Source organism: Perca flavescens, chromosome 16 (genome assembly GCF_004354835.1).
Source record: "Perca flavescens isolate YP-PL-M2 chromosome 16, PFLA_1.0, whole genome shotgun sequence".
Lineage (NCBI taxonomy): Eukaryota > Metazoa > Chordata > Actinopteri > Perciformes > Percidae > Perca > Perca flavescens.
This window is the reverse complement of record NC_041346.1, coordinates 24099174-24114229: the sequence shown is the minus strand read 5'-3', so window position 1 is coordinate 24114229 and position 15056 is coordinate 24099174. Positions and strand designations below refer to the sequence as shown.

The window sequence follows — 15056 nt, the reverse complement described above, 5'->3', positions numbered from 1 at the left end:
ATGCATCTCAATTTTACACAATTTATGTCTCTTGTGTTAAATCACTTTATTCCACACGATAATGCCCTAGTGTCATGGTGATGTTATTTGAAGGTGGTTTAATTGCTGTAGGATAGTACTGAAGGCCCAGGTGTAAAATACACGGCCCGCCAGTGATCCGCACTGTAACACATTTTGTGAATTGTGTTTTTAATATGTATCATCTCGTATGCTTTATATTTGTATTCAATGGCATTGATTTAACTGTGATTAAGGTCTGTTTCCAGGAGACAATACATGAAACAAGAGATTTTGATGCTATGAATAATTTCTTCTCATTTGTATTGTATTACGAGTAATAAAGCAGAATACATATTAATTAAGTCTGGATATTAGAAGTAAAGTTTGTGCCAGTACACTCTCCTAGTCTGGAACAGTACAGATGAAAGCCGTGTTCCAGTATTTACCAGTATGAGTTGATGATTTTGCAGAAGGCCAGCTCACAGCACATCTTCAGGTTACTCTGGTGTTCCTGCAGGTCACCTGAGGAACACTTGGATGGATCCACCTCACAGTTCTCATCTGACTCATACAAAGCCTTGATAAACTCACCTGAAAAAGACAAACCGAACAAGAAGTCAGAAATTGTAGAATATATCCATTTCCTAATGAATCTGTAAAGGATCTGACACACCAACCCGACGGCCGACCCTCGGCAGACAAGGCAGTGGTACTGATCATTCGGGTCCCGTCGTTCCAAAAAGTGCCTCGGAATGCACCGAAGCGACGCCGACTTGAGCGTGCATTCTGCGCATGCGCGAGACGTAATACGTCTCCATAACAGCAGGCGGTGCTAATCTGTATTGTCGCCCAAAAAATGAAAACCGGAAATGACGAACGCGTCACGTGGGTCTGGCTTGTCCCGAATTTCAAAGCCAGACCATAATGGTGGCTCCTTCGGAATACAATCTCATATTTTACGAAAATAGTTCACCGAAACATGTTTCTGAAAACATTTTAAACGAGAAATGGGCCGTGCAGTTGCGGAATCTATCTTCATTTCAGATCGACAAAGGTCAGTTTAAAAGATTTTCATCAGATTTTGAGAGCCGTTCGTCACGCTCATCCCGCTCGTCATTTCCGGTAATTGGTCATTGAGTCCGAATGCCAACAAGTCAAATCGGCCCAAATGAACGCCGACGGCTCCTCTGACTGACGGCTGCTCGGAACACACCAAACAGACTCGGGTCACCGACCTCGCCACGCTGTCCGACGGCCGATAATCGGGTTGGTGTGTCAGCGCCTTAAGACAAATACAGCAGGGAAAAGGTAGTACTTCTTTTGTTTGCGTTGGTGATCTGAAGTCCTGCTGAGCTGAGCTGGGACAGAGGAAGAATATGATGTCAAAGCTACAGGGAATAGAGTTTGATATCGTCCTTGAGATTCTAGTAGGCCGAACCATGAACTAAAAAAATTATTTTTCAAAACAGATCACTCTCAATTTAGACCTGTGACAACACGCTTTGTAAGACAAACAAGGTTACACTCACAAAAATAGTGGCAAAGACATCAATGTCCTTTTTTGTTCACTGCATTGGGATGAAAGACAGACCAAAGGCTACGATCTCAATGAGTCAACAGCCCATAAATGTAGCCCACGGCTGCCCTTGTGTTGCCCCAGTCGCAGTTTCAGTATAGCCACACGTAAAATAAAAAAAAAAATCCACCAATACGGTGATGCATAATTTACCAGCCCTCCATATTTCTCTGAATCAACCCTGAGAGAGACATGCAAGAAAAAAAGACAGTACCTCTAGTTCCAAAGACACACACACACACACACACACACACACACACACACAGAATGACATAAATGACACGTTTAGCATTTCATAAAAATGAGCAGCACACAGAGAAAGATGTGACGAGTGCCAGGAAGGATGTGTGCCGTTTGTAGATTAAACTGCTGCTGTGTACATTTCTGAATCAGGGAGGGAGAAAAGCACACAGTGCATACAGAGACGGACAAACACACTTGATCTAACCTTGGACTAACATTGCAGAAGTGTGTGTGTGTGTGTGTGTGTGTGGGGGGGGGGGGGTGGGGGGGCAAACAGTCACAGCATAATCATTTTCTATAAAGCTGTTCCTGTAAGTGGTTTAGAAATCTGTTGTCCACGATGAGCGTCCGAAACTAAAATTGAGATGACAGGAGAGTTGATTCAGTTGTCTCGCTGTCAAAATGATTCTTGGGAGGAGAGGACCAATGCATTTAATCTCTCTGATGTCATTGGTGTTTTGCTAAACTGTACTGTAGCCACTACATTTAGTCTACGGATGCTGCAGTGCAACTAACTAATTTAACAACTAAAATGTTTTTGAGTGAATTCAATACATTTACGAGGTGAATGTGAAGACAGGAGAGAGCATAAAGATGAACAGGAACATGCAGCAGAAGAAATGAACAAATGGATGCAAACAGTACGGACACAAGGCAGCTTTTCTAACTATTTCAGCTTTTTCCTCAGATAACAAGCCTCTGCCTTCGCTCCCTCCCACATCACTGCTTCACTCACCGAGGGCGTCCTGCAGGTACTTCTGTCCCACCAGTTTGAGGTACTCCTCTATGGCCTTTGTCGCTAGCGTGTTCTCTCTAAAGATGAGGTGCTCGTTCTCCCCGCAGCGATCCACCTCTGACATCATCAAGTCTGTGAGGAAGTCCTGCAGGAAAGAAAAAAAAAAAAAAAAAGACAAGCATAGGGTTAATAACTGCAAGTCATACATACAGTATGTGATTATCCACACTTAAGGAATTAGTTAAGGATGTTTGTCCATTTATCGTGAATCTCGCATTGGAGGTGAGAGTTTTTCAATTTTGAAAATAAAAGTGATGGAAATATGTAAAATAGGAATTAATTTGAATGAAATGTGTCCCCAGGAGAGAGTTGGTGCTGGCAGATAAAACAAGTAAAAAAAAGAAATGAGTGGGTTATAATGTAAAAACCAGATTCAAGGTTTCATCTGACTCAACGTCATCCACTTCCACAGTTTGTCCTGTGATATCCTACATTACTACCACGTTTTCCCATTTCAGACACTGCCGGCATTAGTTTTAATGAGCCTTGGTTCTGATGTGCCAATTTGTAAAGACTGAAGTAAAGCCTGAGCCTGGTTCTTTAGGTCATACTAGTCTCAAAGTGGGCTGATGTAGAAGGACTGCAATTGTACATCATAACTGCCATAGCCAAATAACAGTGTGGAGCTAAATAATGCTCATGAGCACAACTTAGCCCCACCCAACAAAAACATACAGGAGATTCCTGACAAATCATTTTTATGTTATTTTTTTGGGGCCATTTGGGGGAACTACAGAGTCTTGTGATAATTATCTGTGGGTCTGTTACTAGAAGCGACTCCTTTCACATACATGTAGTCATTATATCCATTAATATCAAAAATACTGGTTATAGCTGCTTTAATAGCAATATTAACTAAAAAATTCTTGCCACTATTTCCGCGACTATCCTTGTCTTCATAAAGGTTAGCAGTGTGGCTCACAAACTCACCTTCTATACTATGACACAGTGTGCAAAATGGAATAAATTGTCTCTCAATTAACTACAAAGCTATGTTGTGACAGGTTTTCAAATCATGTTTTTATGACCAGTGAATGTGAACAAAGTGTACTTCTGAAATTATAATAAACAGAGGGAAACAAAATGACTCTATTCATATTATCTTTTGAATTTGACATATCCCACAGCTGAAACTCAGTATGCGGAAAAAAACAAAACATGTTTACCACTGAACAGACAAAAAATAGTGACAGGACTCAAATTTTCATATAATAGCAGCAAGCGTTTTCTTCACGGTTAATTCAAATGCTCAAAGGGTGATTTTGACACCCGCATTGTCTCTGTTTCCCACCCATACAAATGGAGAGGAGCAAATCATAAAGGCAACTGACAAGATGTGCATGGACATTATAGCCAAGTTTCTATCAAAGGTATGATCACTGTAAAACAGATGTCAAATGTAAAATGTGTTTTTATCTTTCTTTTTAATTGCCAGTGTGAAATATTTTTGATTGAATGCTCTTATTTATTTGTATAGTGTCTTGTTTAAGAGTGATCTCCATAAGGGCTATATGGCATTCATCAGGTGAAGAAAAATAACAGGTGGAGACAGACATAAGGGTCTGAAAGGGAGACATGGAAGTCTGAAAGGGAGACATGGAAATGGAGCCATCTGGAGATGAATCATCCCTTGTTTGGATCCCTTCAACACATTTCTGGGTGTACTCTCATGTAAGTCCCCTGGCAGCTTGTTAAACTAGGGGAACCAGCGTGGAAGCGATGGAGAAAAGAGACAAGTGACAGATGTACAGAGAGGAATAGAGAAGGGGAGGAAGAAGATACAGAGAGGGGGGTCTTTAAAGAACAGGGTAGGAGGCGGAAAGAAAGCGACAGAGCCTCTCAGATGGTATCTATAGCTGCTGCAGAAGCCTGTTATCCCGCTAATCAAAGATACACCACAAGGAGCCAATCATCCGCTGATGTGCAGCGAAAGGGGCCTTTTTAGTTAACGCATTTGCACATTCCACACATGCACCACCCCCTGACACAAATACACACACACAAACTTACGTGGAACTAAACTCAATATCAACAAACATTTGACTTAAACCCAGACTGTAGCATAAGAGGTGTGTATCTCTATTTGTGTGTGAGTTTGTACTGGGCCTGCTATAACATAGTGCCTATAAAAATAAGTACGTTATGTTTTACACATACAACACTGAATCAAAGGGGATTTTTTGACATGGATCAACAGGAAAAACAAAAGTGTTAATGTCTACAAAGCAATCTAAGTGATTACAAACATGTCTGCATTAAGTATTCATAGTATAAGTTCAGGTCCAAGTTTTGCTGAGTCAGTATCGGGACAAAACCCATAACACATAACGATTGAGGGGCACTCTGAGTAACTCAGTGAAAAAGGTAAATGAAAGTCAGGGGATGGATACAAGAACATGTCCAAGAAGTCACAAAACATCCCTTTGAGTACAGTTAAATCAATCATTAAGAAATGGAAGAAGTATCAGTGTTACTGTGCAAGAAGGACACTAGTCAGTCCCTCCAGAAAAACGTGATTATGCGATCGCATAATTCAATGCATAATCGGCAAAAGTCCGCATATTCATGCGGGGGCCGCATTTTTTCAAATATGCCGCACTTTCGCCGCATAAATTGCCGATTTCCGCGCAAAATATGCGGTGCTTGCATGATTTCATAATCCTCGCATTTTCGTTGCAAAAAAGTCACATATATCTTAGCAGAAAGTTGAAAAAATGTTGCGTATACTTCAGACAAGAGCAGCCATTTTCCCCTGTTGCCATGGGAACGTTATGAAGTGACGTAATTACGCAACGTGAACATCATCGAAAAGCAGGTGTTGGAGGTTGAATTTGACATGTACTTTGAGTCTCTTTAGTTGGTATCCAATAAGAAAGCTATCTTAATATCTGATGTCTAATCAAATTTCTTTAAGTGTATCTTTTATTTCCCTCTGTTTAGACTATTACTTTTATTTTTACTTATACTTTTTTTAATATTATATTATTTGTATATATTTTTGTATCTTATTTGTTTACTTATTGCAATGACTGAATACCTGTAAAATATTTTTGGAAATTAAGTTTAAAAAAATTTAAAAAGTTGGGGGAATCACTTTTTTTTCTCTTTTTCATCAAACCGCAGTTTTTGTAAGTTCCCGCAATTTTTGCAAGTTCCCGCATTTCTTGCAAATTCCCGCAATTTCATCGCATAAAATTGCATAAATATCCAGCATATTCCATCGCATTTTTTAAGAAAACGAGCTGCATAATCAAGGATTTTTGCACGCAACAATCACAAAAAAAAAATGTTTTTCTGGAAGGACTGACTAGTAAGGGAGGCTACCCAGAGATCTATGACAACTCTGAAGAAGTTCCAAGCTTCAGAGTCAGAGATTGGAGGGACTGCACATACAACAACAGTTGGCCGGATGCTTCACCAGTCACAGCTTTATGGGGGAGAAGAAAAGAGAAAGAGAGAAAGACACTCTACAAAAAAACAAAAAACAAACTCATGTGACATCTCAGCTACAGTTTGCCAAAAGCCACGTGGCAAGCTCTGAAATTAGCTGGAAGAAGTTTCTATGGTCCGATGAGACCAAAAATGAGCGTTTTGGCCATTAGACTAAACACCATGTTACACTGCATGTCATCAGAAACGCAGCGTCCCCACCGTGATGCCGAGTGGTGGTGGCAGCATCATGCTGTGGGGCTGCTTCTCTGCAGCAAACCCCAGAAGACTTCTGAGGGTGAAATTAATTCAGGAGTATACAGGGAAATCCTGAGGGGAAAAAAACTAATGTAGTCTGCAAGAAACCTGCGACTTGGGAGAAGATTTATTTTCCAAAAAGACAATGACCCCAAGCATAAAGCTGAAGCTACACTGGCTTAAAAACAATGTTTGTCCTGGAGTGGCTCAAGGATGCAATTGCCTCTCAATGGTGCATCTACTCAATACTGACTTGAAGTGGGGAAAATCAAGTATTTTATTTCTAATTCCTTTTAAGAGATCCGTTTCACATTTAAATTAAAGGGTATTTTTCTGTTAATCAGTGTCAAAGATAAAACACGAACTTTAATGCACTGTAAATCAGCCCTACACTCCTGTACCTAATCATAATTTCTAGTCCAGTAATTTATGCCGACAGCATTACCATTTAGGTAACATTTTATCGGAAGAAAATGTCATCCCAATTATGATCTTTCCTCTAACCTCTACCCCTCTGTGGCTCTCTTTCTCCCTGTTCTCCTCCCTCCTCTCTGCTCTGCACTCATGTGGCCACTGAGGCGAGGCAAATCCAGGCCTGATTAGAGAGGACGGTCAGTTTAAATAGAGGAGGAGACAGAAACTGAGGGACAGCAAAAGATAGACGGAATGATTCTTACTAGCAGCCTTAAACAAAAAATTAGATCCAACCACCGCTGACAATCTCTTACAATGACATGCTAACACGATTTGTTGAGCCTACCAACTTATAGGTGGAGGATACAGTTTTAGTATCTTTTATGTAAGCTTGGAACTTAATTACAACACAAATACAAGGATGTACATGGAAATTAGAGGGACCATAATGGTGGATTTGCACAATATCTCATATCTGCCTGAAGTACAAACTGCATACATTATATCGACCATTTTTCAGTGCATTCCATATGTTCTTAAGATTGATTTCCTAGCTTCCAGGTGGCAAATAGTTCACTGCTTCTCATTTCAGTATGTTACTAAAATAGACCTGCGGCAACCTGACCATTTACTTGATTTTTTTCTCCCAAAGTTATGATATTACAGCATGGTAATACAGTTGCTAGCAGGACCATTGTGACAGCTCTTGTCAACTGCTCACAGGCACGTCAACATGCCTAGTTTGAGAGTCAGCTGCATTGACACACTTTTCTTTTAGGGAATTCAAACCAGGAAGATGTGATTTTGTGTCCTGTGTTAACAAGACAAAGAGTCTACAGCAACACTTGCCATAGCGCTGCTTTGAGTTAAATGCTAACGTGTTAGCATGTTAACATGCTCACAACGACAGTGCTAGTATGTGAGCATGAGAGTGTTAGAATGCTAGCATGCCACAACTGTCAAAACTAAAGCCAAAACTTTGTTTACTATAATGGATTCCCTCTTTCAAATTACTTTAAAGGTGCCCTGCCATAAAAAACTGTTTTTACTTGCATTTTCTGAAATATGTTCGGTTCATATGTGTTTGTGTTATATTGTGAATGTGAATATGAACTGCTACATCTTTTGTCAGCTCTAGCCACTGAAAAGAAATACGCAGAGAAATAAGGCCAATTACAAAAGCTGGTCAGTCTGACATCATGTTGCCTGAGCTCATTACTATTCATGAGCTCACCCAGTTGGGCTGGGTAAAGGATGCTGATAGCCAGGCTCTCATTGGCTAGCTGTTAGTTAATCAGATTCAAGCAGCTTAGCTTGTTGAATATTAATGAGAACTGGCAGAAATCGAGCTGAGCCTTCCTGCAGGCTTTCTATACCATGCTAGAATAGCCATAGTAGAACTTCAGACATTACCACAAAGTAATGAAATATGTGTGGTAAGGCACATTTAAAGGCTCTTCAAGTAAAGTGGTACCATAGTGAAATCTTTGAAAACCAATGACTACCTGGTAGGTAGGAAATCAATGTTAAACTCTTTAGTATGCTTGGGAAAATAGTTAGCAGAAATGCTAAGTATACATGTATATACATACATATATATATATATATATATATATATATATATATATATATATATATATATATATATAGTATATATGATTTGTTGTAACAGGTTATATCATAGAGAACCACTGGTATTATAAAAGTCTGAGCAACTATGTCCAAAAAAGAGACCGGAGCTCCTTTCTTTTCCATCCTGTCATCCCTCAGCCTTTTCTCTGACGACCTCAATCCTGCAGCCCCCCCCTAATAAGGAGTGCTAATAAGGAGAAGTGGAACACTCTCTGTATCGCTGCCACATCTCATAAGCCAAACCATGCCTCAAACAAAACCCAACACAGTGCTCAGAGAAGGCGGCTGATATGAAGACAGGGTCGGAGTGGAGGGTAGACGGTGCAGCACGGCTGATCAGATCTAATAAATAGTAGGGAACAGAGTCCTGGAGATGGGGTTACTTGCTAGTACAAACTCATAAAGTATTGTCCATTGCCCTGCAGTACACACAACAATCTAATCACCACTAGGCACAGCCCTGTGTGCACTGCTTACATCTCTATTTGGCAATATTCCACTGCAGCTGAAAGTTTTGAAGTTGAAATATACAGACTTCTACTGAAGAGACAACACAATCTACAAGATCATGGTCAGGACTCCCACTCTGTCAGACAAACCTGAACACAGAGCAGGAGACAAGTGACGTTTTAAATGGCATACTTGGCAATTACTGCACCTCGCAAAGCAAGGGCATTGGGTTTAGGGAAAGAAAAGAGAGTAAAAGTAGATGAAAACAGGGTCAGGTTTAGGCTTTGTACACACTCAGATGTTTTTTGTGCGTTTCTATGGTAATATAAAGCACACAGTAAATACTTGAATACGGAGAGCAATAAAATCCCTTAAAAGGATAATACTGGAGCAGGAAAAAGCAAAGAGCATTTTTTTCTTAAATCAGCCTCCTTAAAACTCTGTTGCTGAGTATGTGAATGTCTCAAGTGAGTTCCAATATCACCACTAAATCACATACAGTGTTTTTTTATTATCTACCGTACATGTGCACTGTTTGCTGGAAAGCAATGACCTACATTTCGTTACATATGTGCCTACACATTGTTTCAATGACAATACAATTGAATTGAATTCAAACAGTTGTCTTCTACCATGTATAATGTGCATGCGAATCAATGCACTTTATGTTACGCTATGGCTAAATGATGATGATATTACGTGCTGTAAAAAAATAATGAATTATTACAAAAAAATACATGTATTACAATGTATTCATACCAGCGCTTACTTTACTTTCAGGGCGTCCTGCTGTTGAACTAGTATCCTAATGAAAGAAAATGCTTTTTTTTAATATTATATTCCAGCGATGTCCAACAGACCATGAATAAAGATTTTCTTTTTGGTATAATGCTTATACTTTGTTCATAGACTGTTTTTATGTTGTGAATGGATTAAAAAAAAACAACAAAAAAAAAGTCATTATTGGAGAAGTCATGGATTGTGGAACAAATGGGATTCATTAGAAAACAAACAACACGGAAATTACCTGTTGATGCTTTGTTTGAGTGTTGTTATTAAGGTGTGTACATATACCACAAGGCAGAAAATACACATTTTTAGATCATTTAAAATGACAAAGTTTGGGCTTAACAATTGGAGTATTGTAACAGATAGGTAGGAAGCAAGAATTGAATGTAAGGGGGAAAATAGAAACCCAGTAACATTTACAATTTGACTGATCGATAAGCCCTATTTTTTTCAGCCTGGGGCAAGGGCTGTGGAAAGACTCAGGGGGAGAAAACAGGAACCACTCCAGTCTCTCCATCCTTGGCTCTCCTCATCTTTCCATCTCTTTCTGCCTACCCTGGTCTCTCTCCCTGGAGACTGGTGGCTAGTATTACAGAGTTATAGCCTGCAGCTCTTCCTGTGAGGGTCACATTGGGTTGACTGAGGCCGAATGGAAATGGAAAGCGGGTCCTCACGTAGGCACAGAGGCTTGTCAATCAACACGAAAAACAGGAAAGGCTGCAGCTGTCCTGATTTAGCTGCTAGGGCACATGATCATTATGACGATAGTTTTGCCTGGAGGGGGTCTTACAACAAGTGGCATCAGCTTACAAACATCATGTTTGATGACTTACTGTGCATAGTGCCAATGCGTGTGTGTCTGTGTCATTCTGTATGACTGTCTGTCTACCTGTATTTCAAAGAGTTAAGTGCAGTGAAGCATTGTAATGCACACTCATGTAGTCTCATATTGCATTTTAAAATCTTATTTGAAAAACCCTGCCAGTCGGTGATGATATTTCCTTTTTTGTTTCTATTGCAGTTACTTTTTCTTTTTAGGGTTTTCTACACACGCATCGACATTGTGAAACAAGGCAGAATACAGGAAGATAATTATTTCACCTAAATGGATATTTACAGTATGTTCCAAAGATGACAAGATTTCTGTGATGCTGTACATTAGACACGGCGATGCTTTGAGCTAAATGCGAACATCAGTACGCTAACATGTTCACGATGACCATGCTGATGTTTAGCAGGTGTAATATTCACCATGTTCACCTTCTTAGTTTAGCTCGTTAGCTTTTCAGCATGCTAACATCTGTCAATCAGCACAAAGTTCAGGTGAGTCTGATGAGGATGTCATTAGTTTAGCAGGTAGTTGGTCATAAACTAAAGTGTGGCACATGGCATGTGGCACGATTAGAGGCAGATTTCATTGCAGAGGTTTTGCTGAGATGGACTCCTCCAGGCAACAGGAAACGCGGACAATCAAAAGTGACGAGGTACAAAACAGCTAGCCAAGATGAACTTAACTTGGGGTGAGGCTCAGCCTGTTGCCAAGGATATGAAACATTGAGGGAACTCGTTGTTTTGTACTGAGTAAGTAATGGTCACTAGCTCTTATTCCCAGATTGTATTTTACTCATGAAGAGTGTATTGATTTTATTATTCTATGTATCATATTTCATCGATTTTTTTTTCTCTTTCAGCACTTTATTTGTATTCTTTGCTCGCTGTACTCATGTATCTTAGGCATTTAAAGCCATATGAAGGCAAATCAATCTCAAGAGACTGATAGTGAGAAGAGAGACCGGGAGGGAGAGAGACAGAGTCTATGTAATCTTAGTGCCAACAGAGATGTCAAGATCGATGATTTGAGCTGATTGTTTCTCTTTGCAGTCTGCCGCCGTTTGGCTCAACAGCCATAAACTGGGTTACTGCAATGCATGTTCTCCATCTTTACCTTCTCTTCTCTCCTCCTTGTCGGCGCCTTCCCCTTTCTCTGTTTCACCTCTCCTCCATCACTCCATGCTGTCAGGGGATGGTCAATAAAAATCCTGCTGGGATTACTAACCAGTCTGAAGATATGATGCATTGCCTTTGTTGAGCAAATTCTACAGGCGAGACTATAAGGAGAGCAAGTGCATTGATGTGCTTTGTATTTACTTCCTGATCTGATTAGGGCCTTTACAGTAGATATATACGTCTTCATAACTACTTAACATCTACTGTTCTAATTGTGCCCTATTTCTCTAAGCCAAACACACTTCAAACTAGGGATGCACCGATCCGACTTTTTCAGTCCCGATACTGATGCCTGGGCTTTGTGTATCTGTCGTTACCCGATGCCGATCCAATACCATTGTTGAATTAATAATACATTTTATACCTTCCACCTTCTACCTTCCTTCCACAATGTAGAAGAGACTAAAGGCACCAGACTTTCCTAACTAAATATTACTTTCCTAACTAAGACAAAATAACATAGATGTAATGTATAAAATTCTTATTTATTTGTACACTCAACTCTTCCAGCATGCAACACATGTGCGACAGAGGGAAAAAGATTAACAAAACTGGATTGGCCCGTGGATCTGTTAAATTTTCCGATCCCCGATCCAGCTATTTTGTCAGTATCGGGACCGATATCCAATCTTAACATTGGATCGGTGCACCCCTTCTTCAAACACTGTTTGTCTGCTGCTCCAACATCCATCTTAGTTCATCATAAGAGGGTTCACCTCCCTCTTATGGTTATTGTTCAAATAAAAACACTTCCCTATTAATGTGGAAGGTATGGGCAAGTGGCTAGGAAGTTATGAAAGCTCACTGGCCCTCTCAGGGAACAACGGATCAATTCAAAGCTACGTAAAATATAAAAAACAAGCGGAATACAAATATACCAGAGCCCGTCATGTCATGTTAGTAAATCATTTGTCACATGATATTATGTACATACGACAAACTGTGCCTGTGCACCACAGCTGTGGCGAAGAGCATTACTGCCCGCTGACAACAGCGCTGAATGCATTAATAAGATGCTTGTGCTGAATGTAAATGGAGCTGTGCTGCGAGCGGACGACAATTTAGGATGTAAAGAGGAGAGACTCACATATTTCGCCCTCTTAAGAAGGGCTGTTAGTTTACCTTGAGGAGCAGTAACATAAAAACGCAATGGCATAATAACCAGAACACAACCCTCCTCTGGCCAGTCATCACAAGGATTAATCCTCTTTATCGTCACTTCCAACAGTCGGCGCGGCTGAGAGGAGTGCCAACAAAATTAGAAGATAATCTCCCCGAAGGGCTGAGGCGTTGAGAAGACTAGATCAATAACGCAGAGGGTTCATGCCAGGAGTGGATATTTTCAGATGAAAGGAAGGTGAACTTCTCCAGGCAATTACAACACAACAGAGGGTTTTGTTACTGTTACTGTGGAGCTTCTGGTTGCAGTTTGGGTGTGCGGACATAACAGCATGTCCCGTAGGGGTAGGAGACGGACTACTGTTGTGACCTTACAGCGCAGGAAGTCAGCAGAAATGTTATGATTGGATTTCTCGTTTTGATTTCGGCTGAATCTACGGCCTCAAAATCAAATAAAATTAGTTGACTTAAAAAGTAGACTATTTAGGGGTCCAAGTCTGAGGGGGCTGGGATCCTGCTTAGGCAAGGCAACGCGGATCCCAGTAACATCGGTACTGGGGCGACTCGCGTAGGGGAGGCTTGGACCCTGTCATAACTGCTTGCAGTCCTAGTCATTGTTGTTTTTACTTCAACCCCCAGACAGAGTGTGCATATCTGACCTATTCCTAAAGCCACATATATCCAAATACAACTGCAGGCCTTCTCGCTCATGCATAAAATTGAATAACTGACCTGCAACCACCTGCTAATGTCCTGTGATTTATACGTAGGTGTGTGTGTATAAAGTTAGCATGCCCGCCTTGCTCACCAACGCATCCAGACATCAATACAGCATCCGTAATGACATCTCTCCAGAGAGCTTTGGCCTCAAGACGCAATGAAGCGTGAAAGAGAGATGAAGGAAGACAAAGACGCAAAGTAGGGGGAGAACAAGAGAGAAAGAGCGAGTGTGCAACGGAGCAGAATATTTGGGGTGTAATTATTACGTGATGGGTGATCAAATGACACGAGAAGAAACAGGAGTCTAGAAGGTGTTGCATACTAATGCACGTTACAACCTGCAATCTGCATCTAACAATAACAACAACAACAACAACAATAGCCCGCTCCAATTGGAAATGGTTTCCAACCCCATACACAGCTGATTAAACACGATGTGCATCATCAGAAATTCAAAACTACAAAGTCACTGCTGCATCTCCAAAAAGAAACGCTCACCTCCCGTTCACCCTTGCTGGGTGTAAAAGAGGGTGCTTATGCTCTTTTATACTGTCTAATGCAACAGCAATGCAAAGTCTCTGTGTGTCCTTTAGAAAGCCACTGTGGTGCTGACAGAATTAGGTACAGACTCATGGATTTGACTTGACACTGCACAGCTATACCAAGGAAAGGGGGGGGGGGGACGGACAATGAAATTGGGCTTATGGGATTTTCCAGAGTTTATCTTTGCTCAAGTAAATGTGCTTGATTCCTAAATATAACCCACCAATGTTAGCAGAGACCGCACCCAATGTGGCAGTGCATGAAAAAAAGAACTTCATCATTGTATTGTAAGATGTGTGTATATAAAGCATCTGTGCAGCAGCAGCGGATATCCTAATTAGGCCTTGGGAATAGTTTAGAATAAGTGGTTTCTTGGTTTCGCTGTGTGCTGCGTTTGGCATGACATGACTGCTTTGTCCATCAAGGCTGAAGGAAAAACATGTACTCAAGTGTGTGTGTACTGCCTAAGTATGTCAGACCACTTCAAAATGTCTTGAATGATGAAAGTATTTTCAGAAAGGAAGCTGCAGTAGCTAACAGCACTGACACTTGACATTTTGAAAGCAGCCATTATTAATTCTTCTTGTTTACGTCAGTCCAAAAGCCTTCACAAGGCAACAGCAGCTTTTTTTTCTGTATTTACAGCACCACATAGATACAATTAAAAGGAAATTCTCGTGTTTGTTATTCTTGAACACCGATTTAGTGAGGGTATATGTTTATATGTATGAAGGTCATGATGAGCAACCTTGATATATCATCTCTGGTGCCGTTTTAAAAGCAGCTCATCCACAGCTAGCCAGCCAGGAAGGAAGACTGGAAGGTGAGAGAGAAGTAAAAGTTTGAGTGCTTTGCTGGGAAGGTGGGGATTAATTGAAAGTAATTAAGGATGTGGCTGTTTCTCCAGGGACCAGTAGAGGCCTTCTCCCCCATCAATCAAAAGCTATCAGTCCCGAGCCTAAACCGGCAGACTGGCGGTACAGTGTGGATAGACATCACTTCTTAAGCACTGATCATTAATCACTCCGCTGAGCTGTGATAAAGTCTGAGAAAGTTTCAAAGCTCTGCTGATGAGATACT

At 40.7% G+C, this 15056-nt stretch overlaps 1 protein-coding gene across 10 annotated transcripts in view; it reads right to left on the bottom strand.

The window, feature by feature from the left end:
- Window positions 1–15056, bottom strand: part of LOC114570634 (disabled homolog 2-interacting protein) — a 176294-nt gene that overhangs the window by 20360 nt on the left and 140878 nt on the right. For all 10 annotated transcript variants that reach the window (XM_028601014.1, XM_028601015.1, XM_028601016.1 and 7 more), the window contains 2 exons: window positions 2556–2700; window positions 447–591 (listed from right to left, as the gene is read on the bottom strand). In XM_028601014.1, coding sequence (XP_028456815.1) covers window positions 447–591; window positions 2556–2700 — 290 coding nt within the window. The remainder of the gene's footprint in view (window positions 1–446; window positions 592–2555; window positions 2701–15056) is intronic.